Source organism: Eubalaena glacialis, chromosome 2, assembly GCF_028564815.1.
Source record: "Eubalaena glacialis isolate mEubGla1 chromosome 2, mEubGla1.1.hap2.+ XY, whole genome shotgun sequence".
NCBI classification, from domain to species: Eukaryota; Metazoa; Chordata; class Mammalia; order Artiodactyla; family Balaenidae; genus Eubalaena; species Eubalaena glacialis.
This window is the reverse complement of record NC_083717.1, coordinates 68,079,573-68,104,561: the sequence shown is the minus strand read 5'-3', so window position 1 is coordinate 68,104,561 and position 24,989 is coordinate 68,079,573. Positions and strand designations below refer to the sequence as shown.

General features: G+C 34.6%; 1 protein-coding gene across 2 annotated transcripts in view; it reads left to right on the top strand.

Annotated features, from left to right (window-relative positions):
• Nucleotides 1-24,989, top strand: part of PIAS1 (protein inhibitor of activated STAT 1) — a 118,352-nt gene that overhangs the window by 80,061 nt on the left and 13,302 nt on the right. For both annotated transcript variants that reach the window (XM_061181969.1, XM_061181968.1), the window contains exons 5-8: nucleotides 709-799; nucleotides 1,447-1,581; nucleotides 8,560-8,665; nucleotides 18,716-18,789. In XM_061181969.1, the coding sequence (XP_061037952.1) occupies nucleotides 709-799; nucleotides 1,447-1,581; nucleotides 8,560-8,665; nucleotides 18,716-18,789 (406 nt within the window). The remainder of the gene's footprint in view (nucleotides 1-708; nucleotides 800-1,446; nucleotides 1,582-8,559; nucleotides 8,666-18,715; nucleotides 18,790-24,989) is intronic.

Here is a 24,989-nt window from a genome sequence, read left to right as displayed (position 1 = left end):
CTTGATCTATGTAAGAATGGAGTGAGAATGAACAAATTATGTAGTTGTCGTTGGTTTTCCCAAAAGATAACGCATTTAATTTAGAAATAAATGTTTTCATGAGTTTCTAAAATAGTATTCTAAACACATGTGGGTATAATACAATTAATGTTATTATTCAGCATCTTCAGTTTTCAGGGAATAATGGAGTACCTGGGCTTAGTGGACAGAACTTGATCCCAGGGATGGACTTCTAGCATTTTCAGTATAGTCTGCTGAGAACCAAAAAAATGTTTCACAGACAAATAAATTTGGGAACTACTATATATTTATGTTTCCCTCTTAAAAAGTTACAGTTATTGTTAGCCTAGCTCTGAGAAGTTCTATATGGAGGAAACTTAATTTAATTTTTTGATTCAAAATTTCTTAAATTTATTCAACCACAGAGCACTTCCCCACCTCCTCCCCCAAAAAACATGCTTGAACAAATGACTGGAAATATTATGAAGACAACTACAGGTTGGTAGTTGTGACCACTGAAACTCTACATTGACAGAATTATTTATTTTGAACCTATTTCAATACATTTATTCATGTATTTATTCAGGTTTAGTAGTTTTTTGCTGTTTTTATTAAGTTTGACCATCTTTTAGATTAGCTATGGAACAAAAATATTAATGTGGTGTCATCCTTTAATAAAGGTAATTAAACTTGTCCTTTATTGTTTAGGTTTTGTTTATCAGAAACCAGTTGTCCACAAGAAGATCACTTCCCACCCAATCTTTGTGTGAAAGTGAATACAAAACCTTGCAGCCTTCCAGTAAGTCCCAAAAGCTATTTTTTAAAAAGTGCATTGCCAACATAGCTAGCAAATAAGTCATCACAGCTGTTGTTAATCATTTTTTCATTAAGAAAACATCTTTATTTTGGATATATATTCATGTGACTGAGTGAAACACTTGCACCAACTATGTACAATTAACAGCTGTGACATTAGCTATGGAGACATAGTCTAGGAGTTGGATGTGGTAGCTTTAGTGTTTTACTGAATTTTGGGAAGACGAGATTGTTTCAACAAAACCTCAGATGTATTCGTGTAAGTCTGGAAGCTTGTGGTAGAATAGAGATTTGAAGAATGCTGTGCCTTTAACAGAGGAGTGGGGGCTGTTATTGTTCACCTTTAAAATAGTCCTTATATACTTATCCAAGCTCTTTATGAATTCAACCTGATTCTTAAAGTTTAGAGATTTTTAAGTTCTGCCACCAGTATTTTTCTCAGGCTTACTATGAGACTGTATGGTTGTTTAGAGAAACATACAGGAAACTCTTACAAACGTTTGCTTCTCTACTTTTAAATGAAAACACTCATATTTTCTCATATGTAGTTTGTAGGGTTTTTTTTTAAGGAATGGAAGTTGAAATGATTGTGGAAGTAATAAGTAGAAATAAATTATATTTCATCCTTAGGGTTATCTTCCACCTACTAAAAATGGTGTGGAACCAAAGCGACCCAGCCGACCAATTAATATCACCTCACTTGTCCGATTGTCCACAACTGTACCAAACACCATTGTTGTTTCATGGACTGCAGAAATTGGAAGAGTAAGTAAATTTTTGTTTCTACCAGATTTTTGTATTATAAGGAATGGTTAATCTCCATGGCTACCTGAGCTTGTATGTAAATAAAATGAGTTGCAAAAGGATTTATTTTTGTCTCACAATGAATTTTCAACATGTTCCCATTTAAAAAATGTTTTAAACAGTGTTTTATAACCTGATAACTTTCACTGAGTAGTTTTCATAAACATCTTCCTATGTCATTTCATGTTCATCTGCATGATTTTAATTGGCTACATCATATTCCAATATGATGTTCCCTGTTGTTGAACATTTATTTGGTTGATTCATTACTATTTCAAAGAACATTTTGAAGACCATCCTAGTAGCTCTAACTTTGCATACATACATGGTAATTTCCTTAGAGTAAATTCCCAGAAGTGGAATCGCTGAGTCAAAGAGCATCAGAATTTAAAGAAATTTTGTGTACATTGGCAGATTACCTTACCAAAAGATGTTGTACAGATTTATTCTCTAACTTTGTGTTTATTCACATGCCTGTCGACGGATAACATTGAGTTTTATTTTCTTTAAGATCTCTACTAATTTTAATAGGTAAATAGTGGTACCACATTGTTTTAATTAGTAATCCTCTTATTGAGGTTGGACATATTTTATGTTTGTGATTATTCACATTTAAAAATCATATCAATATCTATTTCTCTATTGCTGTTTTTATTGTTTATGAGTTCTTTATATATTGATTTAACCCCCTTTTACATGTGGCAAATGTTTGTTTCTAGTTTATTGCCCTTTATCTTTATTTAATGTGTAGAAGATTTAAATTATTACGGAGCCAAATCTTAACCAGTTTTGTTTTTCTTTTTTTTTTTTTAATTTATTTTTTATTGAGTATAGTTGAATTACAGTGTTGTGTTAATTACTGCGGTACATCAAAGTGACTCAGTTATATATATATATATATACACACACACATTCTTTTTCATATTCTTTTCCATTATGGTTTATCACAGGATATTGAATATAGTTCCCTGTATGATACAGTAGGACCTTGTTCTTTATTCATCCTATATATACCACTTTGCATTTGCTAATTCCAAACTCCCACTCCTACCCTCTTCCATTGCCCTCCCCCTTGGCAACCACCAGTCTATTCTCTACGTACCTGATTCTGTTTCTGTTTCATAGATAGGTTCATTTGTGTCATATATTAGATTCTACCTATAAGTGATGTCATATGGCATTGGTCTTTCTCTTTCTTACTTCACTTAGTATGATAATCTCTAGTTGCACAGTTTTGTTTCTTTATAGTCTTTCCAGTCAGCCTCCATCAAGTTTAGTCTGTCTACCCTTCCCAATCTTACATAAATATTTGTTTATATTTTTTTCTTGACTTTTGAGGTTTCTAGTTTTACCTTTAAATATTTAATCCATTGTGAATTTATGTGTAGTGTGAAATAAAAATTTAATAGCCAGTTCTAATACCATTAACTAAATAAATGCTAATTCTGAAGCCACCATTATTATATATTTGCTTTTATTTATCCTGTGTGTGTTCTGAACTTTTCTGTATGGTTTCTTAGCCTAGCATTCTTACCTCTTACTATTGCTGAAGCGTTAGTGAGAGAAATAGTATATTAGTCTAGAGTGGTGGCACTGGGGTTGGAGATAAATAGGTGGATCTGTAGGAATAAGTGATAGATTAGAAATAGGGGCTAAGAGAAAGGGAGAGGTCAAGGATGACTCCTTGGTTTCTGGCTTGAGTGACAAGGTAAATGAAAATATTACTGAGATAGAGGAAACACTGAAAAAGGACTGAATTTAGGTGCGTTTTGTTTTGCTTTGCTTTGCTTTGAAGGAAGGAGTATTGGAGGACTACATGGAGACAATCATGAGTTCAGTTTTGAAGCTTTTGAGTTCGAGATGCCTTTGAGACATTCTGAAGAGGCAGTTGGGCATATAAGCTCAGAGGATAAGTTTGGACTAGAGAAAAAAATGAGTCATCTGCATATTGGTGGTTACTAGAGCCATAAAAGCAGGCTGACATTGTTTAGGGGGAATGTAACAAGTAAAAAGAAGAGAGTGTTGAACACTTACCATTCTTGAGGAACTATAACTTTTAATACTGGATAGAAGAGAATGAACCTGCAGAGGACATGGGGAAATAGTACTAGAGATGTGGGGCAGAACCGGGGGTGGGTATGAGAAGCCAAGGGAAGAGTTTCAAAAAAGAAGGACAGGGACTTCCCTGGTGGCGCAGTGGTTAAGAATTTACCTGCCAATGCAGGGAACGCGGGTTCGAGCCCTGGTCCGGGAAGATCCCACATGCCATGGGGCAACTGGGCCCGTGCGCCACAACTACGGAGCCTGTGCTCTAGAGCCTGCGAACCACAACTGCTGAGGCCTGCGTGCCTAGAGCCCGTGCTCCACAACAAGAGAAGCCACCGCAATGAGAAGCCCGCGCACCGCAATGAAGAGTAGCCCCCACTCAGCTAGAGAAAGCCTGCGCGTAGCAACGAAGACCCAATGCAGCCAAAAATAATAAGTAAATAAAATAAAATAAAATTTATTAAAAAAAAAAAGGAGATGGTAAGCAGTATTGAACAGATGTTGAGAAGTCAAGCATGTTGAAATCTAAAAAAATACTTTTTGGATTAGAAACATAAAGTTGACTTTAGCATGAGCTGTTTTGGTGGAGGTGGGAGGAGAAGCCCGATTGTGACCAGGCGGAGGTAAGGCAGTGGAGATAGTGAGTTATAGAAGGGTAGCTTTGGAAATAGATACAGCTGAGCTGGAGGGAAATTTGAGATGAGAGTTATTTGTTTGCTTTAATGAGAGAGTGTTAAACAGGTATAAAGGATGATGGCAGGTATCTTCTTGGGAGGAAGAGATTAAATATACACGAGAAAAATAATCAATAGTGAATTTCATTAAGTAACTCATTGTAGCTAGGAGGGACAACTTCTTTATTTAGTGGAATAAAAGGATTGGATGCATGTATATGATTGGTACTGGAGAGATGGTAAGTTCTGATCTGATGAATTCTCTTAAGTCTGTGAGATAGGAAGTGAGAGAAGTCTGCTGAGAGTGAGAGAAGAAATCGGGGCCTTGAGGAGAGTGAAAATGTTGAAAAAGTAATTGCATGGAGTAAGACATATTCCCTTGCATTATTCCCCCAAATCTTTCTGGGAATAAATGAGCTTGCTTTAAAATGTGTATATTAACTTAGAGAGGATTAACTTATTTACAGTATTTAATGTCCTTATTTCAGGAACTGTATGTTTCTCCATTTATTCAAATCCTCTTTCATGTTCCTCAGTAATTTAATAGGTTTCTTCTTAGAAATTTTCCATATTTTTATTGATTCTTGTGTTGTTTATTATTATTACTGCTATTGTAAATAGATCTTTTTTCTGTTGTATTTTCTAAAAAATGTATTTATTGTTGATTTATTTAAAAGCTAGTTATTGTTGAATATTTACTTAGTACATAAATTCACGTATTGGTTCTGATAGCTTTTTAGTAGGTTTCTTGGTATTTCCAAATAGGCAGTTTCGAGTCTGAGATGTATCATTATATGAATAATGATAATCCTAATACTTATGCCATAATTTCTTATTCTTGTTCTCTTGTGCTGTCTAGAACCTTCAGAACAATGTTAAGTAATGTGAGTGCTAGTGGACATACTTGACTTGTTCCTTATGTTAATGAGAATACTAGTGTCACAACATTATTATAATGGCTATTAATTTTTGATAGAACTTAATTATAGCAATAATGTAATCCTATGGTCCTCTTTTTTACTGTATATCTTTGAGAGAAATGGATTTTTAATTTTATCAAAATCCTTTTTTGACATCCATCAAGGTTATATATTTTTTCTTTACTTAATCAATATGTCACTATTAGGTTTTTAAAATCCTTTTAAATGTTTTTTTCTAGTGTACCTTGGGCTCCCTGTTTTTGTCCCCCTTTTTGAAGAGGGTATTGCAGATGTTTTGGGTTTTGTCTGTGTGTGAAAAGTGTATAAACACCAGGGTGGTTACAGTGAACTATGAAAGAAGTCAAACTGGGGGAGAGGAGGGAAATGTGGTTGCTGATGTATAGCACTAGAGGAGAGGAGGAAATATTCTTCCATGGGAAGCCTTCCACACCTCAGAAAGAAAACAGTAATCTTCAGTGATTTGAAGGTCTCCCAGGTAAGATTTGCGTAGACCATGATCTGCAAGTTGGAGACCTTCTTTTTGAAATAAAACATTGAAAGAAAATTATTCTTTTCTAAAGTCCAAAAGATAATTGATTAGATTGGTTTTTGATCCTAGTTTTATTCAGCTTGTGAAGATACTCTGAATAGTTCATGTAGGATCTCTTACTGTTTTGGGGATTAATTTCTGTATTATTAGTTGCCATTGAGAAATGTTAGCATTATGTCTTGAAAGGAAATAAATGGAAGAGCTAATGCTATGGTGGTAATCGTCTTACAATATATTATAACTCTATGCAGTCAACGTGTACACCTTAAACTTACACAATATTATATGTCAATTATAGCTCAATTTAAAAAATTGTAATATAAGAGAAAAAGAAGAGCTAGTACAGTGCTTGAAGGAAATAAGTGAACTATGTTGTAACTTCTTATCCTACCTCAGTAATCACTGCATCTAGCATTTATTAAACTGTCATTGTTTGTAGAGAAGTTATTTAGATACTGGAGTAAAGGGCACTTAATGAGTAGATCATATCTTAATAGTGAAGAAAATGTCCTATAAACTTGATAGACAATTTTGAAGACTTTGAAAAAGCATTTGACAAAAACATCAGTGTAAAGCAATATATTTCAGTAGTTGGAGTTAAGTAGTACTTTGAAGGGTTAGCAGGAACAATATATCATCTACCTAGGAGAGATATTATACCACTGTAAAGTTTGGCGGGGGTTGCTGCTGAATCTCTTTCATGTGATATAAAATTTAATTCCATATTATCGGTACAAGTGGTGTTTGTTAATACCTGACCTTCTTTTTACTTCCTTTTTTTTTTTTATTTCTTATCTGGTTACGTGTTTCAACTAGAGTGAACATACCTTTTCACTGAACTTGTAGTTTCTACTTGACCTCTCCTTAAAAATTTATATAAAGATTCAGGGTGTAAGTATATATAATAATTTCACAGTGTTAATTAGCATTTCTCCAGTTTCTATCATACTTGAACCATTAATCAAATAATAAAGGTGAATAAGGATTTTTTTTCTAAAAGGAACTTTTTAGTTTTATATTAGATTGGTATGTTGTATGTCTAAAATTTGGGTAAGTTTTAAGGTTATTTGTTCCTCATTAATAAATTATGGGATTTATTAATGAAAGTAAATTAGCTTTTAAAAAATGTTTAATTTTTATTTTATATTGGAGTATAGTTGATTTACAATGTTAGTTTCAGGTGTACAGCAAAGTGATTCAAGTTATACATGTACATATATCCATTCTTTTTCAGCTTATTTTCCCATTTAGGTTATTACAGAGTATTGAGCAGAGTTCCCTGTGCTATACAGTAGGTCCTTGTTGATTATCTATTTTATATATAGTAGTGTGCATATGTTAATCCCAGACTCCTAATTTATCCCTCCCAAATTAGCTTTTTTGATACTTACTTCATACTTCATTTTTTTCCTGGAAAATGTGTAGCATGTGAACACGGATAGGTTTCTGAACTCTAAATGAAAATTTGACCTTCCAGAGGGTATTGTACATATATTCTCTTCTTGCCAAAAGAGGGGGATGCATTTTCCAAAGTGCGAAAGTAACTGAAAGTTGGAATGTACATTGGAAGGTTAGGAGGGTCAAAGCAAATGGTGTTTGAAATCAAGAACTATAGAGAACTACACTGGCCTTGGCCATTAGTCCATTGTCCTGACATCCCTACACTTTCCTCTTGATTTCTAGCGCCACCTTTGTCACCAAGCAGGTGCATGATCATGAGCAGATTACATATATTTTTTAAAATTTAAAATTAAAAGCATTTTTGTGTGCCTACATTTCATCAGTCCTTTACTTAGAAAGATACTTGCCCTACCTATCTCTTACAGGCCTTCTTTGAGGTTTAAATGAAGTGGAGAGTATATATTAAGAGTGCGTGTAAAACTGTATGTAGCTAATAAATAGAAGATGGCAATAATTATTTTTCCTTTTGCTTCTTTCCAAATCTCTTGATCTTCCTCTTGATTCCAACACCAAGTGGAAAGTGGACCTTCTCATTTAAATCTCTCTCTTACCCTTCATAAGCCTCAGCCCTCTTTTCTTCCTCTTATCCAGTCATGTACCCTTTACTTTGCCTTGGCTTGTTGATAAACTATTTTCTTTGTCCCCCTTCTCCTAGTACCATCTCTGGGTAGTCCCTCTGCTGGTAATGGATATTCATCTGTTCTTTTGCCAAACCATCAGCTTCTCTTTGAAAATATTTAATATTCCCTCTGCTTGTTGTGATAATAGCCCAAGTAGGGCCTTTTCAAAACTAGTTAAAGGCATAGAGAGAAATTAAATGGTATAAATTAGGATGCCAGTCTAATTTTTTAAATAGCTACTGTTACCTGCTAAATATGTTTTATGATGACTTTGACATCTTATTGGCCTTGGTTTATATTTATTTTTAACAATGTTCTTTACATAAGTGCCTGAATTGATTAACTTCAAGCATAGGTAGTCAGGTAATACAGAAGCATGACAGACCTGGCATTATCTCTTGAAAGTTGCAAAATTAGAACAAGTTCTTTTACTTTTCTACACTTCACTTTCCTCATCCATAAAAATAGGATTACCTCAGCAGCTTTTTGGTTAAGATTAAATGAATTACCATTCATGAAAACACCTAAGAGAGTGCTTGGCACACAGTAGATGTTTTAAACAGGTGTTAATTTTCTTTCCCTATCATTGTGGGATTAAAATAGATGTACCTATTTACTTACATATGTTGTTTGCTTTCTACATCTTTTTTTTTTTTTTTTTTTTCCAGAACTATTCCATGGCAGTGTATCTTGTAAAACAGTTGTCCTCAACAGTTCTTCTTCAGAGGTTACGAGCAAAGGGAATAAGGAATCCGGATCATTCTAGAGCTTTAAGTACGTATGATAACCTTATTTTATTTATGCAGCTGAACTATTTTGGTAAAGGTTAGAATAGTGTTTTTTCAACTCAAGAAATTTTAGGGTTTATTTTTTTAACTAGAGCTTGTCACAGTGGATTAAAACACTGAAAACTTTGTTTTGTGAGCTAGAGTAATTCAAGGCTTAAGAGTAGTTTTAGGGACTTCCCTGGCAGTCCAGCGGTTAAGACTCTGCGCTTCCACTGCGGGGGGCACGGGTTCGATCCCTCATCGGGGAACTAAGAGGCCACACATTGTGTGGCGGGGCCAAAAAAAAAAAAAAAGTAGTTTTAATATCTTTGTCATGATGTATATTTTATAATTTATATTTTACTGATCTTAAAATTAACTTTGTAAAGTCAGTACATGAATACAGAAGAATATTTTACCAAAGCTTCATAAAAATAAATAAATGTTCAGGAATTCTAGGAGATGGAAAGGAAATCTTGGCATATATTTTACAAGAATTATTTTATATTTAAGGTTTATCCGGGAAAAATGTCCAAGAACATGTGATGACAACATCCCTGCATTAACAAAGTAAAAAGAGAGTCAGTGGGGTGGTAGATATAATAATGAAGTAGGTTCTGCTTTTAACCAGTTATGTGACCTTGGAAAGTCAGTCTACTCATACTCTGAATCTCTTATTCTTCATCTGTAACAAGAAGTTTATACATGATATCTAAAGCTCCTTCAAAATCTAGGTTCTTAGGTAGGAATAGCTAGATGGTTCCTTTTGTCCAGTTGAGCTTGAGAGGTAGTAAGTGCACATTGACTCTTCTGGCCTCAGTGTTTGAGGCTTAAGGCCAGAGGTTGGTGGCCTTTCCAAAGAGGTGAACTAAGTTCTTCCTTTATTCTCTTCTTTGTGAGAGATAGATGGGTTGGGGGATGGGGATGGGCACTTGGAGAACAAAGCTTTTACAGATGGGGGTTCGATAGCTACCCTTTAAGGATTCTTGATGTGAGTTGATTAATGAAGCCCACTATCAGATTTGTAGTTAGGAACATTCTGGTAGAAAGAAACTAAGGTAGTAAGACCACCTTTCCTCTTGCTTCCCTTTGCGACATAGCTTTTATCTCTTTTTCTAACCTGTTTCTATGCCAGATTAAAAGATCCCATTACCTCTGAATATCAGTATACCCTTAAGAGTTCATTGAAGGATTTTTCTGTATTAAAAGGGTCCTTTTAAAATTGCAAATATTCTGAGTCAAGAGGAGCACACTAGTGGCTAATGCCTCTGTAGGCATTCCTTGATAGACAGTGGAGAGCTAGAGGTCTGGTTTGAGGTCTAGGGGAGTGGAAGCACCTTTTGGCAAGGACAAGGAGATGAGTGGGGGATCCTGAAAGAAGAGGAGGGACAGACACCTGCTTTGAAGGAGCACACAAGAGAAGAATTTTTCTTTTTTCACACTCCATTCCTGGTCATTCTCCTGAGAATCTTCGTATTTGCCAATAGTGTTAGAATTTCATTTAGTCAGAAAGTATTATGGAATTGTGTGAGCCTGTGTAGAAAAGGTCATACCAAGAAATAAAGCTGAAAGCTGATGAAGCTGTTATGTTGCATAATAATAATAAGGCAAGCTGTCTTTGCTCAAGCTGTAAACTCTTCTCCTCTTGGAGCCGTGGCACCATCTGGAGGGAGAGTGGGAAGGTGAGCCTAGAGTTATTTTATTTACCAGAACAAACCACTGTTAGCCACTGTTAAGCAGCAAAAGCTACTTAATTCAAAAGCTGTTTATTTCATCTCTAATACATCCTGGAGGTGGAGAGTAGTTGCAGATTGGGTTGGATTTTTGTGGCACTTTGTATCTTATCTTATTGGCTTGGGGAACCAACAAAACTTTAATTTGGATCGTACCAATAAAACATTTGTCATAATTGACTAAAGAACATATTGTTTGCCTTTATGCTATCTCTAAAGAAATAACTTACCCAACAAATTAATTATGTAATTAAAAGATTGTGTGAAACAACTTGACAGAAGAAAATGTTGGTGGGTTTCTCAGATATTTTTGTAGAATCAAATTACCTACAAATGTGTTCATTGTAAGTCATTCTTAATCTTATCAATGAATTCTACTGGCAAAATTTTATTAGTCAAATCAGACATTATTCTTGAAATAAAGTCAGTGGTATTTAGACTTTTCACAGAGAAATCCACGCTGATTCATTTGATTTAGTAGATTTTTGTATTGCAGTTTCCATCTTTGTGTAGAGTTGTCCCCTCACCACTATCACGAAACAGTCCTTTACTAATTCTTGGTCAAGTTCCTGTCTCCTCTTCTTTTTCCCTTTAGCAATCAGTTTAAACCTTGGCCATACTTAAACAATATTCCCCCTCTTTCAACACTGTCAGCGCAAGAAAATTGGTGCTATAAGATGTGACTTCTCTAAATTGCCCATTTCTTCCTTAATGTCACATAACTACTTTTCAACTTATCTTCAGTTGTACCCATCCTTATTTATTCTCTTCAGTCTCAGGAGGAAATGTCCCGTTTCCTGCCCAAAGTTAATTTTTTATTCATTTATTCTTCTCATTGAAGAAATTGTATTAAGAGTCTACTGTGTTCCAGGCACAGGAGACTGTAGCATTAAACAAAACACATACTGTCTCTGCATCCATCAGAAGTTTGCAGTCCAGTGGGAAAGACAGAATTAAATGATTGTACAGGTCATTAGTGAATTACAGTTGTGACATGTGTCTTAAAGAAGAAAGACGGGAACTCTGGAGGTAACAGCAGGAGAACATAGTCCTCTCTGGTGCTGTGATGTTTAAGACAAGATTATAAGGATGAGGAGGAGTTAAGCTCCAAGATGGGAGAAGAATATGCCAAGAGACAAGGCCAGTAGAGTTGGAGTGGAGAGAACAAAGGAGGAAAGTGGCCAGAGAGATAGCCATGGGGTGAGTTCATATAGATGATATGAAGACAGATGATAAAAAACCCTTAAAGGATTTTTAAGCAGAGTGGTACGATCAGATATGGGCAATAAAAAGTTCACTTAGAAGACTGAATTGAAGGGGAGCTAGGCTGTTGTAGTGAGGCCAGTTAGGAACCTGTTGTACAGATAAGAGATGATGATGTCTTGAACTAAAGTAATGATGATGGAAATAGAAGTTGATGGTTTGAGAGGTGTTAAAGGGGAGAAGTGGTGACTACGTGTGGGGAGTGAAGAAAAAGAAGTGAAGGAGGAGTTCTAGGTTCCTTACTTACTAGGCACCAGCTTACATGGTAGTACCATTTACTGAAATGGAAAACAGTGTTGAAAAGATCCGGTTGCAGGCGCAAGATCAGAGTGCCCTCTTGGACTTTTGGTATTTGAGATGTCTATGAGGCATACAGATGGAGATGCTCAGAAACAGTATTACGAGGCCTCTCTGCTCACTTATCTGCTCTCTGTCCTGTATTTTCAGTTCCTTCCTCCGCTCTATAGGCTCTTTCTGTCAACCTTCACTGTCGAGTCTTTTTCATCCTTTAGAAAATACAAAAGCAAGCTACTCTCTAGATAGAGATCTGTGTTCCTCCTGTTCTCATCCTAGTTTCTTCAAAGAGTCATCTACACTTCCCTTTCTACCTCCTCACTGCAACCCATTGTGAACTTTTAACTCCCATCATTCCACTGAAACTGCTCTTGCAGGTGTCACAAGTAACAATCTGATTACCAGATTTAAAGTTTTATCTTTTCAGTTTATGTCTTAGATATTTTTGCTGCATTTCATACCAACAACTTTCTCCTTGAAATTCTCATCTCTATTTCTTCTCAATCACTTGCCTTCAATGGATTCTCTTAAGGGTAGTATCCTAAATGTTTGTTTTCCCTGGGTTTTTGTTCTTGTTCTCTACAAGGACATACGTACTTTCCCTAGAGATAATCACATTTACTCTTGTGGTTTAAATTAGCACCAACTCCCAAATACATATTTTCATTGCAGACCTTCCCCTGAATTTCAAATGTAGATACACATAGCTAACTGTCTTCACTGAAATATACCACTGGTTCCTCAGATTCAAGTAGTGAAAACTGAACTCACCAAGTTCTATCAGACATAAACCCTAAATATTTCTCAACTCTGTCGAGCTCTCTCTCTCCTTACCATCACTGACCTCATTTAAACTCTCATATCCTGCCTTTATTTTAAAAACCTATTCTTGAATTATATATTCCTCTCCTTTCTTGGCCCCCCTTTTTATATCTCTCTTCTGGTAGCAATCTAAGTGATTAATACAGATCTAATCTTACCATTTCTTTGCAATCCATGGCTTCCTAACACCAATGGGATAAAAACTCCAACTTGTTAGCATGACTTAAACATATAGCTTTCCATGGTGTGGCACCTGCTTATTACTTTCCGGTGTCATCTGTATTCATTCTTCTTCTCATTCTTTTTACTCCAAAAATAATGAATTCTTTTCTTTTCTTCAGTGCTTTGCCAGTATTGTTCTCTGTGCCTCAAACTTCCCTGTTACCTACTTTGCCTAAATTCTAGTTATCCTTCATGTTTCACTTTTTCCAGGAGGCATCTCAGAACCCCCAGAGTTGATGCATTGACTTTCAGCTAGTTTCCATTACAGCACATTAGAGAAGTATCTTTGCTCTCTACTAGACTGTGAGTTCCTTTGGGCAGGAACTTAATCTTATCTTTCTTTGAATTCCTAGTGCTTAGCTCAGGGCCTGGCACATAGTAGATCCTCAGACTTTTGTTAAGTAAACTGATGAAAAGAGATCTTGAGTAAAAGATCACATCTCTGTGCCTCTGTTTTCTTGCTTATAAAATGAAGTATTGGACTTAATATGTTCAATTGTTTCCAGCCTTAAAATTCTAAAAAGGATAGAAAATTTTTTGAAAACCTAGAACAGCACTAATAGAACACTCTGTGGTGATGGAAATGTTCTATATCTGCACTGTCCCGTGTGATAGCCACTAGTACTATGTGTCTGTTGAGTACTTGAAATGTGGTAGTGCAACTGAGGAACTGAATTTTAAATTTAATTAAATTTAAATATAGCCACATTTGACTAGTGGCTGACTCTCATAGCACATGACAACAGGGATTTTCAAAGATTAATTTTAAGTGTGGCTAGCTGTATTATAGGTCATATAGTAAAATACTGTTACGGCTGCAGCTCACAGTGACACAAGAAAACCTGAACTCCTGAAAGACTTACCCGGTGTTGTTTGATGCAGCAGGATGAATATTGATGTCTTATTTTTATTTTTCACTTTCTTATGAAATTTAACATAGTGATTCCCCCCCCCCACCTTTCTTCTTTTTTTTTATTTTGGTTGTGTTTATTCAAGTATAGTTTACAAGCAGTAAAAATTCACCTGTTTAAGTGTACAGTTTGATGAGTTTGACAGGTGTATGCAATCATGAACTAAATGCCACAATCAAAATATGTAACATTCTTCACCCCAGAAAGTTCCCCTGTGGCCCTTTGCATTCTGTCTCATCTCCTTCCCCCAGTTCTTATAACCATTGATGTGATTTCTGTCTCAGTGGTTTTTTCTTTTCCACAACTTGAAATCCCACAGCATGTAGCCTTTTGTTTCTGGCTTCTTTCACATAGTATAATGCTTTTAGGTTCATTCATGTAGTTTGCTCTTCTTTATTATTGAGTAGTGTTCCATTTATCTATACTGTAATTTGGTTATCCATTTATCAGTTGATGGACGTTTAGATTGTTTCCAGTTTTTCGTTATCATGAATAAAGCTGCTAAAACATTTGCAGTTTGCATATGAATATCAGTTTTGTGGACATACATTTTCATTTCTCTTGGGTAAATACTCAGGACTAGGATTGCTGGGTCACACGATAAATGTATAGAAAAGAGGTTGGCAGTTTCTTATAAAGTGCATATTCCATTTTTGCATTCCTACCAACAAGATATGAGATTTAGAGTTTTTTCCCCATTCTCTCTAGCAGTTGATATTGTCAGGCTGCTTTGATTTTAGCTATTCTGGTCACTGTGTAGGTGATATGTCATTGTGGTTTTAATATGAACTTTTCTAATGACTAATGATGTTAAGCATCTTTTCATGTGCTTATGTGCCATCCTTATAGCTTCTTTGATGAAATGTCTATTCAACTTTTCCCTCCATTTCTTTTATAGTTTGTGCTTTTTGCATACTATGAAATCTTTGTCCAACCCAAGGTCACAAACATTTTACTTCTAGAAGTTTTATTGTTTTATTCTTCGATTTAGGTCTACAATTTATTTTAAATAAAGTTTTGTGTATGATGCAAAGTAAGCTTTAGAGGTTCATTTTCTCCCCATACAGATACCCAGTTCCATAACATTTGTCGAAAATACTAATTTTTCCTCCATTTAATTACCTTGACACCTTTGTCAAAAACCAATTGACCATAGATGTATGAATTTATTTCTGGACTCCATTATCGTCCATTGACCTATTTATCTATCCTTATACCAATAACACAGTCTTCATTACTAAAGCTTGATAGTAATTCTTGAAATCAGGTAGTCCTCCAACTTTATATTTCTTTTTCAGAATTGTTTTGACTAAATACAGTATATTAAAAGGTAATACATAGGGATCAAATAGAGTTTGTTCCAGGAATATTAGGTTCATACAACATTCAAAAATCTATCAATATAATTCACCTTCTCATCTCAGCAAACTAAAAAAGAAAAAATCATGTGATCCTCTCCATAGATTCAGAAAAAGCAGTTGGTCAAATTCAATATCCATTCATGATAAAACTCAGCAAAATAGAGAGAAGGGGGCTGCTTCAATGTAATAAAGGGTATTTACAAAAAGCCTTTAGCTAACATCATATTTAATGGTAAAAAACTTCACCCCTAAGACTGAGAATAAGGCAAGAATATCTTTCTTAATGCCTCTATTCAACATTGCTCTTAAGATCCTAGTCAGCACAATAAGGCAAGAAAAAAGCATACAGATTAGAAATGAACAATAATTATTGTCTTTATTTGAAGATGACTTCATTGTATAGAAAACATCCCAAAAAATCTATAAAAAAGCTACTAAAGCCAATGTGTGAATTTAGCACGGTTGCAGAATACATGGTCAGTTTATAAAATTTGTATTTCTACTAGCTGTAAACAACTGGAAATTGAAATTCAAATAATAAGAATTTTAAAAATATGAAATACTTAGGAATATGTTACACAAAATATGTGCACGATTTGTATGCTGAAAAATATAAAACATTGGTGAGAGTAATTAAAATAAGACCTGAATAATGAAGAGAGACATCATGTTAATGGATCAGAACACTCAGTATTGTTATTGGAAAAATGTCAGTTCTCTCCAAGTTGATCTGTAGGTTAAATTCAATCCAATCAAGATCCTAAAGTATTAAAAAGTATCTTTACAGGAAAGAATTGATTGAGTCTATAATGGCAAAGGTGAAAAGCGAAGCTTTTTTTTTTTTTAAATAGAAATTTGATAAGCTAATTCTAAAATAATTTCAGAAAATTCTTTGACCTCAGAGAAAATAAACATACAAGTCACATTTTATTTTAAGTTGCAATAACTAATGTTTAATATAATGTTAGGTTATTTTAAAGCATTTTATTTGTATTAACTCATTTAATCCTTAAAACAATGCTGTGAGGTACTGTTATTATTCCCATTTACAAGATGAGGAAACTGAGGCACGGAAAAGTTAAATGACTAAGGCTGAATCACAGCCTAGGCTGGCTTTAGATCCTGTGCTCTGAACCACTACCTCAGGTTACCTTTCCTTTTTCATTTTTTTTTCAAAGTACTAACACTGAACGTTGTTTTGCATAAGGCTGATATGATCTATGATATTGCTTTATTTAACTCGAAGTTTAAATAGATAAAATGTAAAGTCAGTTACTGTTCCCATTGCTGTGTGCATGGTGGGTGTTAGGGAGTGGTTGGTGAAGACATGCAGAATGGTTAGTAATCACATTAGAATTCTATTTACATGTTTGTTTCGTATGGCAATTGTTTGTCACCTTTAAAAAGATACTGTTCGTTAAATGTATCTTTATAAGAAAGGTTGGCGTAAGATTGGGTCTATAATGGCAAAAGCATACTTTTCATAATTTACATATAATATTAATTAGCATAAATGATATGATAACTATATTTTCCAAACTAAAACCCACGGATTGTGTGCCTTTTTAGATGTGATAGACAGCCTATGAGTTATATAGACTGTAAAATTTTTGAATTTCCAGGCCATAAAATGACTTTCTAGTCTGTCATCAGAATCACATCTGGAGCTTTTTAAAAACTACTTATTAGTGTCCCTCTTCCCCATTTTGGTTCAGTGGGCAGTATAAGTTAGAAAGCTCTATAGGTAGTTCTGATGTGCATCTTAGTTGAGATCCACTAGTTTATGGAGGCAGTTGAATAGAATATCTAAGATTTGGACCATCTCAAAAAATTCCAGACTCTGTGATCATCAAATTTAATAAAGGCAGAATTCTTAATTCTTTTTTTTTTTTTTTCTTGAATGCAGGGATTTTTTTTTCAATGTTTTTTTTTTTTTAGTTCTTTTATTTATTTTTAATTTATTTATTTTATTTATTTTTGGCTGTGTTGGGTCTTCGTTGCTGCGCGCGGGCTTTCTCTAGTTGCGGCGTGCGGGGGCTACTCTTTGTTGTGGTGCACGGGCTTCTCATTGCGGTGGCTTCTCTTGTTGCGGAGCACGGGCTCTAGGCGCGTGGGCTTCAGTAGTTGTGGCACACGGGCTCAGTAGTTGTGGCTCGCAGGCTCTAGAGCGCAGGCTCAGTAGTTGTGGCACACGGGCTTAGTTGCTCCGTGGCATGTGGGATCTTCCCGGACCAGGGCTTGAACCCGTGCCCCCTGCATTGGCAGGCAGATTCTTAACCACTGCGCCACCAGGGAAGCCCAGAATTCTTAGTTTTTATAAATAGTTACCAGTTCAACAGACATCTGGAATTATTCTTCCTTACCCAAGTACTTTTCCCCTTTCCATTTTCTTGTATCTTTCTTTCCTCCCTCCCTCCCTCCCTCCCTCCCTCCCTCCCTTCCTGTCACATTCAATTGTGCCTCAGCTCTGAAATTCTATGATTGACTCCACAACTACTCCACTTGTGCCCCCTTACACATATAGACTTTAAAGTTATTGTGGAACAGCTTCTAAAATTATTGAAATATTACATTTAGGCATTTCCAGTCTCACTTCTGTGCTGAAGTTTAATTAAAGTTCTGAGGTTTTCAGAAGTAACAGATGTCTCAGGTTTTCAGATGAGAAGTATAAAGGTCCTTGTTATGTTAGACTGACCGAGAGTAACAGAACAGCTTTAAAAGTAAAATTACCAGTGCCTCCTCTCTTAAGAACCATAGGAAATTTGAACTGAGAAGATGTAGAGATTATCTAGTGTAGGCTGTTATTTTCCAAGAAGTAAAATTAAGCTCAGAGAGGAGGACTGACTTGCCCAAGGTAGCATAATTAATTAGGTTATGGATAAATAAATATAAAACTCAAATAATCATATGGTAAAAAAATCAATTGAACTTTTTTCTTTTTATAATTTGAAATTAGAATTAATGTGTTTACAATAAATATTTGCATTATGTGAGCATTGTAAAAACTTATACATGTTAGTTTTGTAGTTGTTTTTTATTAGTTTCTTTTAAAATAATATTGTCATAGTTTAAAAGAAAGAAAATCTTTATCCAGTATCTTAGAGTTATAAAAGGAAGATGGTCTGCCATCAGCTGAATATATTAACCTGCTATATAAATTTCCTTTATGTTAGTGCAATGCAGTTTTTGTTTTGTGGGTGAGAAATAGGAGACTTATAGGAAATGTAGTCAGTCTATAGATATACAGTTGTTTTCCTTCCTTTGCTTATTGTAGAGATTATGAACCTTATAATTGTTTTTATCTTTTCTTTGAATTGATTGGAAAATAATTGAGCAGATTATTTTTGAGTTCTTTTTTTTTAAGTTCCTCATTCTTTTTCTTATGTTGCATCAGTGATGTATCTTTAATAAACTTCTTCTGTTTGTTTGTTTTCTCTTTGATGAATGTCAGTTAAAGAGAAATTGACTGCGGATCCAGACAGTGAAATAGCTACAACCAGCCTGAGGGTTTCTCTACTATGTCCAGTAAGTGTTAACTAATATTTGCTCTCCAGGAGGCTTAATATACATTTTCTTTGGTTATTAAGTATTTCCAGTCTTTAACAAGTTCTGTTAAATTGAAACATGCCCACTTGTTTGTTAGAGTTTATGAAAAGTAAAAGACATCATGTAGTCTTAGGATTTGAAATCTAAACAAATTTATGTCTATAAAAATTTTCTACTCTTAGTAAGTTATATTTAAATATTGCTTGTGGTTATTAAATGACTTTCTCTCAGACTTAAGTGTAAAATCTCCACATAATCATTTTATTGTCTTAGTATATTTATTAAAATTTCATTTTTTAAAATAGTATACTTCTGAATAAAAATCTGGCCATGATTATTCACACATTCAATTTAACCATTTTGCCAACAGTGACTATAACAACAATTAAAAACTATTCTGTTTAGCCTGAAAAGTTGAATTGGTTATGCATATAAAAATCAACTAGAAATATTTTTAAACCAGGAAATGAGATCAATTTCAGTCATTTCTACAAAATAAATATAAGGCTCAAGACATACCAAATGATTAAACTGGTAGTGAAAAAGTTTCCAAAAATGTGTTAAGGTTTATTTCTTAACTAGTTTGATGTCAGGTCCACCAATAGTAGGAATGATAGTTGAATGATACTTTCATACAAAAATATGTGAAAAACTGAGAGTAAATTACTTTGATATTTTGATTGCCTTTTGTTCTGTAATTAATCAAATTAATCATATTTAAATTGGGGGAGAAAGTATGGAAAATAAGAGGACTCAGCTCTTTCTTGATTTGCCAGGATTGTTCAGGCCAGCCTGATATTGAAAGCTTTTAATATTGAAATCCTACTAATCTGAGATGAAGTTATTTATTCTTAAACAAAAAATTTAAACAAAAATTAAGTGTTATTTGTCTTATATCTTAGTCTTTTATAATTTATAAAACCTCAAACAATATGAGAAAGTCATTAGCTCATGAATTAGTTTATAATAGAGTACTTTGCATAGCTCTTTTAAAAAAAAACTTTTTTGTTTTATAATTGCTAAGAGAACTCCTGTTCACTATTAAACACCTATAAAGTACAGAAAAAAATACAGTGAAGTTAATAAAAACCACCAAATGTATAATTTTGTATATACCCTTCTATCTTTTTATTCCTTACTATAGCCAGTCATTTTTATAGGGAAAGTATTTTGACTCCAGGCTTTTTATATTATTACTTTAAATTTTTAAATTCTTTCCCAAATATATAATGCAGTCATTGACAGAACTAAAGGGAGAAATAGACAGCAACATAATAATAGTAGTAGACTTCCATACCCCACTTTTGGTTGTGGATAGAACAGCCAGACAGACAGTCAATAAGGAAGCAAAGGACTTAAACAACACTGTATGCCAATTGGACCTAACAGATATATACAGAATACTGCACCCAACAAAGCAGAATACACATTCTTCTCAGAACACACAGAACATTCTCCAAGACAGAGCACATGTTAGGCTACAAAACAAGTCTTAATAAATTTAAGATTAAAATCATTATAAAGTATCTTCTCTGATCACAATGTGATGAAACTAGAAATCAGTAACAGGAGGAAAACAGGAAAATCCACAAACATGTGGAAATTAAACAATACATTCTTAAACAACCAATGAGTCAAAGAAGAAATCACAAGGGAATTTAGAAAATATCTGAAGACAAATGAAAATAAAAACACAATATACCAAAACTTACAGGATGCAGCAGAAGAGGGAAGTTTATAGGAGTAAATGCTTACATTAAAAAAGAAAGATCTCAGATCAACAACCTAATCTTATACCTCAAGAAACTAAAAAAAGAAAAACAAACTAAACCCAAAGTCAGCAGAAGGAAGGAAATAAAGATTAGAGCAGAGATAAATGAAATAGAGAATAGAAAAACAGTCCAAAAAAATCACGAGACCGGGGCTTCCCTGGTGGCGCAGTGGTTGAGAGTCTGCCTGCTAATGCAGGGGACACGGGTTCGAGCCCTGGTCTGGGAAGATCCCACATGCCGCGGAGCAACTAGGCCCGTGAGCCACAACTACTGAGCCTGCGCGTCTGGAGCCTGTGCTCCGCAACAAGAGAGGCCACGATAGTGAGAGGCCTGTGCACCGCGATGAAGAGTGGCCCCCGCTTGCCGCAACTAGAGAGAGCCCTAGCACAGAAACGAAGACCCAACATAGCAATCAATCAATCAATCAATACATAAAATCTTAAAAAAAAAAAAAAATCACGAGACCAAGAGTTGGTTTTTTGAAAAGATCAACAAAGTTGACAAATCCTTAGCTAGACTAAGAAAAAAAGAGGGAAGACTCAAATAGCTAAAATTAGAAATGGAAGAGGAGACATTATAACTGATGTCACAGAAATTAAAAAGATTATAAGACACTACTGTGCCAACAAATTGGATAACGTAGAAGTGGATAAATTCTTAGAAACACATAACCTACCAAGACTGAATCATGGAGAAATAAGAAATCTGACCAGACTTATAACTAGTGAGGAGATTGAAGCGGCAATGAAAAATGTCCCAACAAAGAAAAGCCTAGGACCCTATGGCTTCACTGGAGAATCCTACCAAACATTTAAAGAAGAATTAACACCAATCCTTTTAAAACTCTTACAAAGAATTGAAGAAAGAATACACCTAAACTCATTCTGTAAGGCTAGCATTACTGATCCCAAAACCACACAAGGACACAATAAGACAAGACAAAATGAAACAAAAAAACCCCAGAAAACTGCATACCAGTATTCCTGATGCATATTGATGCAAAAACCCTAAACAAAATACTAGCAAACTGAATTCACCAGCACGTTAGAATGATCATACACCAGACCAAGTGGGATTCATAGCTGGAATGTAAGGCTGGTTCAGCATACAAAAATAAATCATTGTAATATATCACATTAACAAAATGAAGGACAAAAACCACATAATCATCTCAATCGATGCAGAAAAAACTTGACAAAAACATTTGACAAAATTCAACACCATTTCATGATAAAAACACTCAGCAAACTAGGAATAAAAGGAAGCTTCCTCAACATAATAAAAGCCATATATGAAAAGCCCACAATGAACATCATACTCAATGTGGAAAGACTTGAAAGCTCTTCCTCTAAGGTCAAGAACAAGGCAAGGATGCCTACTGTCACCACTGCTGTTCAGCATAGTACTGGAAGTTCTAGCCAGAGCAATTAGACAAGGAGGAAAAAAAAGATTGGAAAGGAAGAAGTAAAATAATCTGTTTGCAGATGACATGATCTTTTATGTAGAAAACACTAAAGATTCCACCAAAAAACCGAAAATATACCTGTTCGAACTGAATTCAACCAAGTTGCAGGATACAAAATCAGCAGTCAAAAATTAGTTGCATTTCTATACACTAACAGTGACCAAACTGAGAAGGAAACTATGAAAACAGTCCCATTTACTATAGCATCAAAAAGGATAAAATATTTAGGAATAAGCTCAACCAAGGAGATTGAAAACTATAAAACATGACAAAAAAGAATTCAGAGAAGATAGAAATAAATGGAGAGATATCCCATAATTATGGATTGGAAGACTTAATATTGTTAAAATGTGCATACTACTCAGTGATCTGCAGATTCAGTGTAGTTCCTATCAAATCCCAATGGCATTTTTTGCAGACATACAAAAAAAAAAATCCTTAAATTTCTGTGGAATGTTAAGGGACTCTTGAGTAGCCAAAACAATCTTAATGAGAACAAAGTTCGAGCCCTCACACTCCCTGATTTCAAAACATCCTACAAAGCAGTAGTAATTAAGATGGTGTGGTACTGACAGAAAGGTAGATAATATAGACCAATGGAACAAAATAGAGAGCCCAGAAACAATATGGTCAAATGCCTTTCTACAGGAGTGCCAAGACTACATAATGGGAAAAAGATGGTCTCTTTAAACTAATGGCATTGGGAAAACTGAATATTCACATGCAAAATAATGAAGTTGGACCCTTACTTTACACCGTATGTAAAAATTAACTCAAAATGGATTAAAGATCAAAACCATAAGACCTTAAACTGTTACGCTCCTAGAAGAAACATGGGGGAAAGGCTTCAGTTGAATCTGGCAGTGACTTCTTGGATATGACACCAAAAGCAGAGGCAACAAAAGCAAGGACAGACCAATGGGAATACACCCATTGGTCTTAAAAACTTAAACTTAAAAACTTAAAACCTTTTCTTGCCAAAGGAAACAGTTAACAGAGTGAAAAGACAGCCTAGGGAATGGGAGAAAATAATTCAGAATTTTATACCTGGTAAGGGGTTAATATCCAGAATATATAAGGAACTTCTACAACCCAACAACAACAACAAAACAAACAACCTGATTAAACATAGGCAAAGGACTTGAATAGACATTTCTCCAAAGAAGGTATACAGATGGCTGACAAGCACATGAAAGGATGTTCAACATCGCTAATCGTTAAGGAAATGCGTAACAGAATCACATGAGATATCACTTCACACCCATCAGGATGGCGCCTATCAAAAAAATCAGAAGATGACAAGTTTCAGTGAGGATGCCACAGACACTGGAACCCTTGTGGACTGTTGGTGGGAATGTAAAATGCTGCAGCCATTATGGAAAAACAGTATGGAGGTTCCTCAAAAAGTTAAAAATAGAATTAACATATGATCTGTCGATTCTTCTGGGTATATATCTAAAAGAATTCAAAGCAAGATCTTGAAGAAATAATTTGCATACCCACGTTCATCACATTATTCACAATAGCCGAAGGGTGGAAGCAACCCAAATGTCCATCAAGAGATGAACAAATATGGTATATATACATACAATAGAATATAATGTATGGAACATGAAAAAAGAAGGAAATCCTGTCATATGCCGTGTGGATAAACCTTGAGAACATTACAATAAGAAAAATAAGCCAGTCACAAAAGCATAAATACCGTATGATTCCACTCATGAAGTATATAAAGTAGTCAAAATCATGGAAGCAGAAAGTAGAAAGATGGATCCAAGGGCTGGGGAGGGCAAATTAGTGGGTGTAGAGTTTCAGTGTTGCTAGATGAAAACGTTCTAGAGATCTGTTGTACAACAGTGTGAATATACTTAGCATTACTGAATTGTACACTTTAAGATGGTTAAGGTGGTAGGTTTAATGTTAATGTTTAGTGTTTTTACCACAATAAAAAATATTGGCCGGGGGGACATGGGGTGGATTCTTAAGTAATCAGGTGTTATAACAGACTATGGTGTAAAGGAATGTGGTATTTTTTAACATTTAGAAAAATGGTTCACAGACCAGCTAAGTGGAGGGTGGGAAGAAGACAAAGTTTTTTTTAAAGGTATATACCTATCATACCCTCTTTCCTCCAAACACCTATTTATCTACCCTCCCCCTTGACATGATTCCTTGCCGCCCCATTCCATTATAAAACACCAGTTCAGAGAACGTGAGAAATTCAGGAACGTGCATAAGCTTCATTTTCCATTCAAATCACTGGAAGGAGTCTTGTTTTTCTGCAGTCTCATTTTAAAAGTGTTTACAGTTGTGCTAATATATATGATGTTTATATTATTTAACATTTATATGAAGCATTTATTCATATAAATAAGGACTACAATATAAATCTTGATGTTCTTATTTATATAACTAGTTTTGAATTTCATAGTTCAGGTGATCTTTATATTATTAGAAAATGTTAATCATGTTTTGCTTGTTGCACCTCTTAATTTACTCGGCGAGCTTTACATTTTTCTTTCCATATCCCCCTGCTCCTCCCTTTTTAGTTTCAGCAGTTACAGCAGTTCATTTTAAATTGACTTATGCTTTCAAAATTCAGATTATAGGAAAAACAACTATATATATAACCCATAATTATAATACTTTTATGGATTTCTATTTGGCCAAAGGGACAATCCCTTTACAATTATTCTGGAACAGTAAGGCAATATATTTTAGGTATGTTTTTACTCTAAAAAGTAAAACTTTGTAATGGCAACTCATCTATATATCAAATTTATAGAATAATAAAAGAGATTTGTTCCCTTTGAAATATGTAAATATGATGTCTGACTGTGCATTTGAATTACCCTTGTTGTGATATACACAGCTCAAAATAAATGAGTTTCTGTTTTTTGTGTGCTGTTTAGCTAAAGGCAATGAAAATAATTAAAGATGTT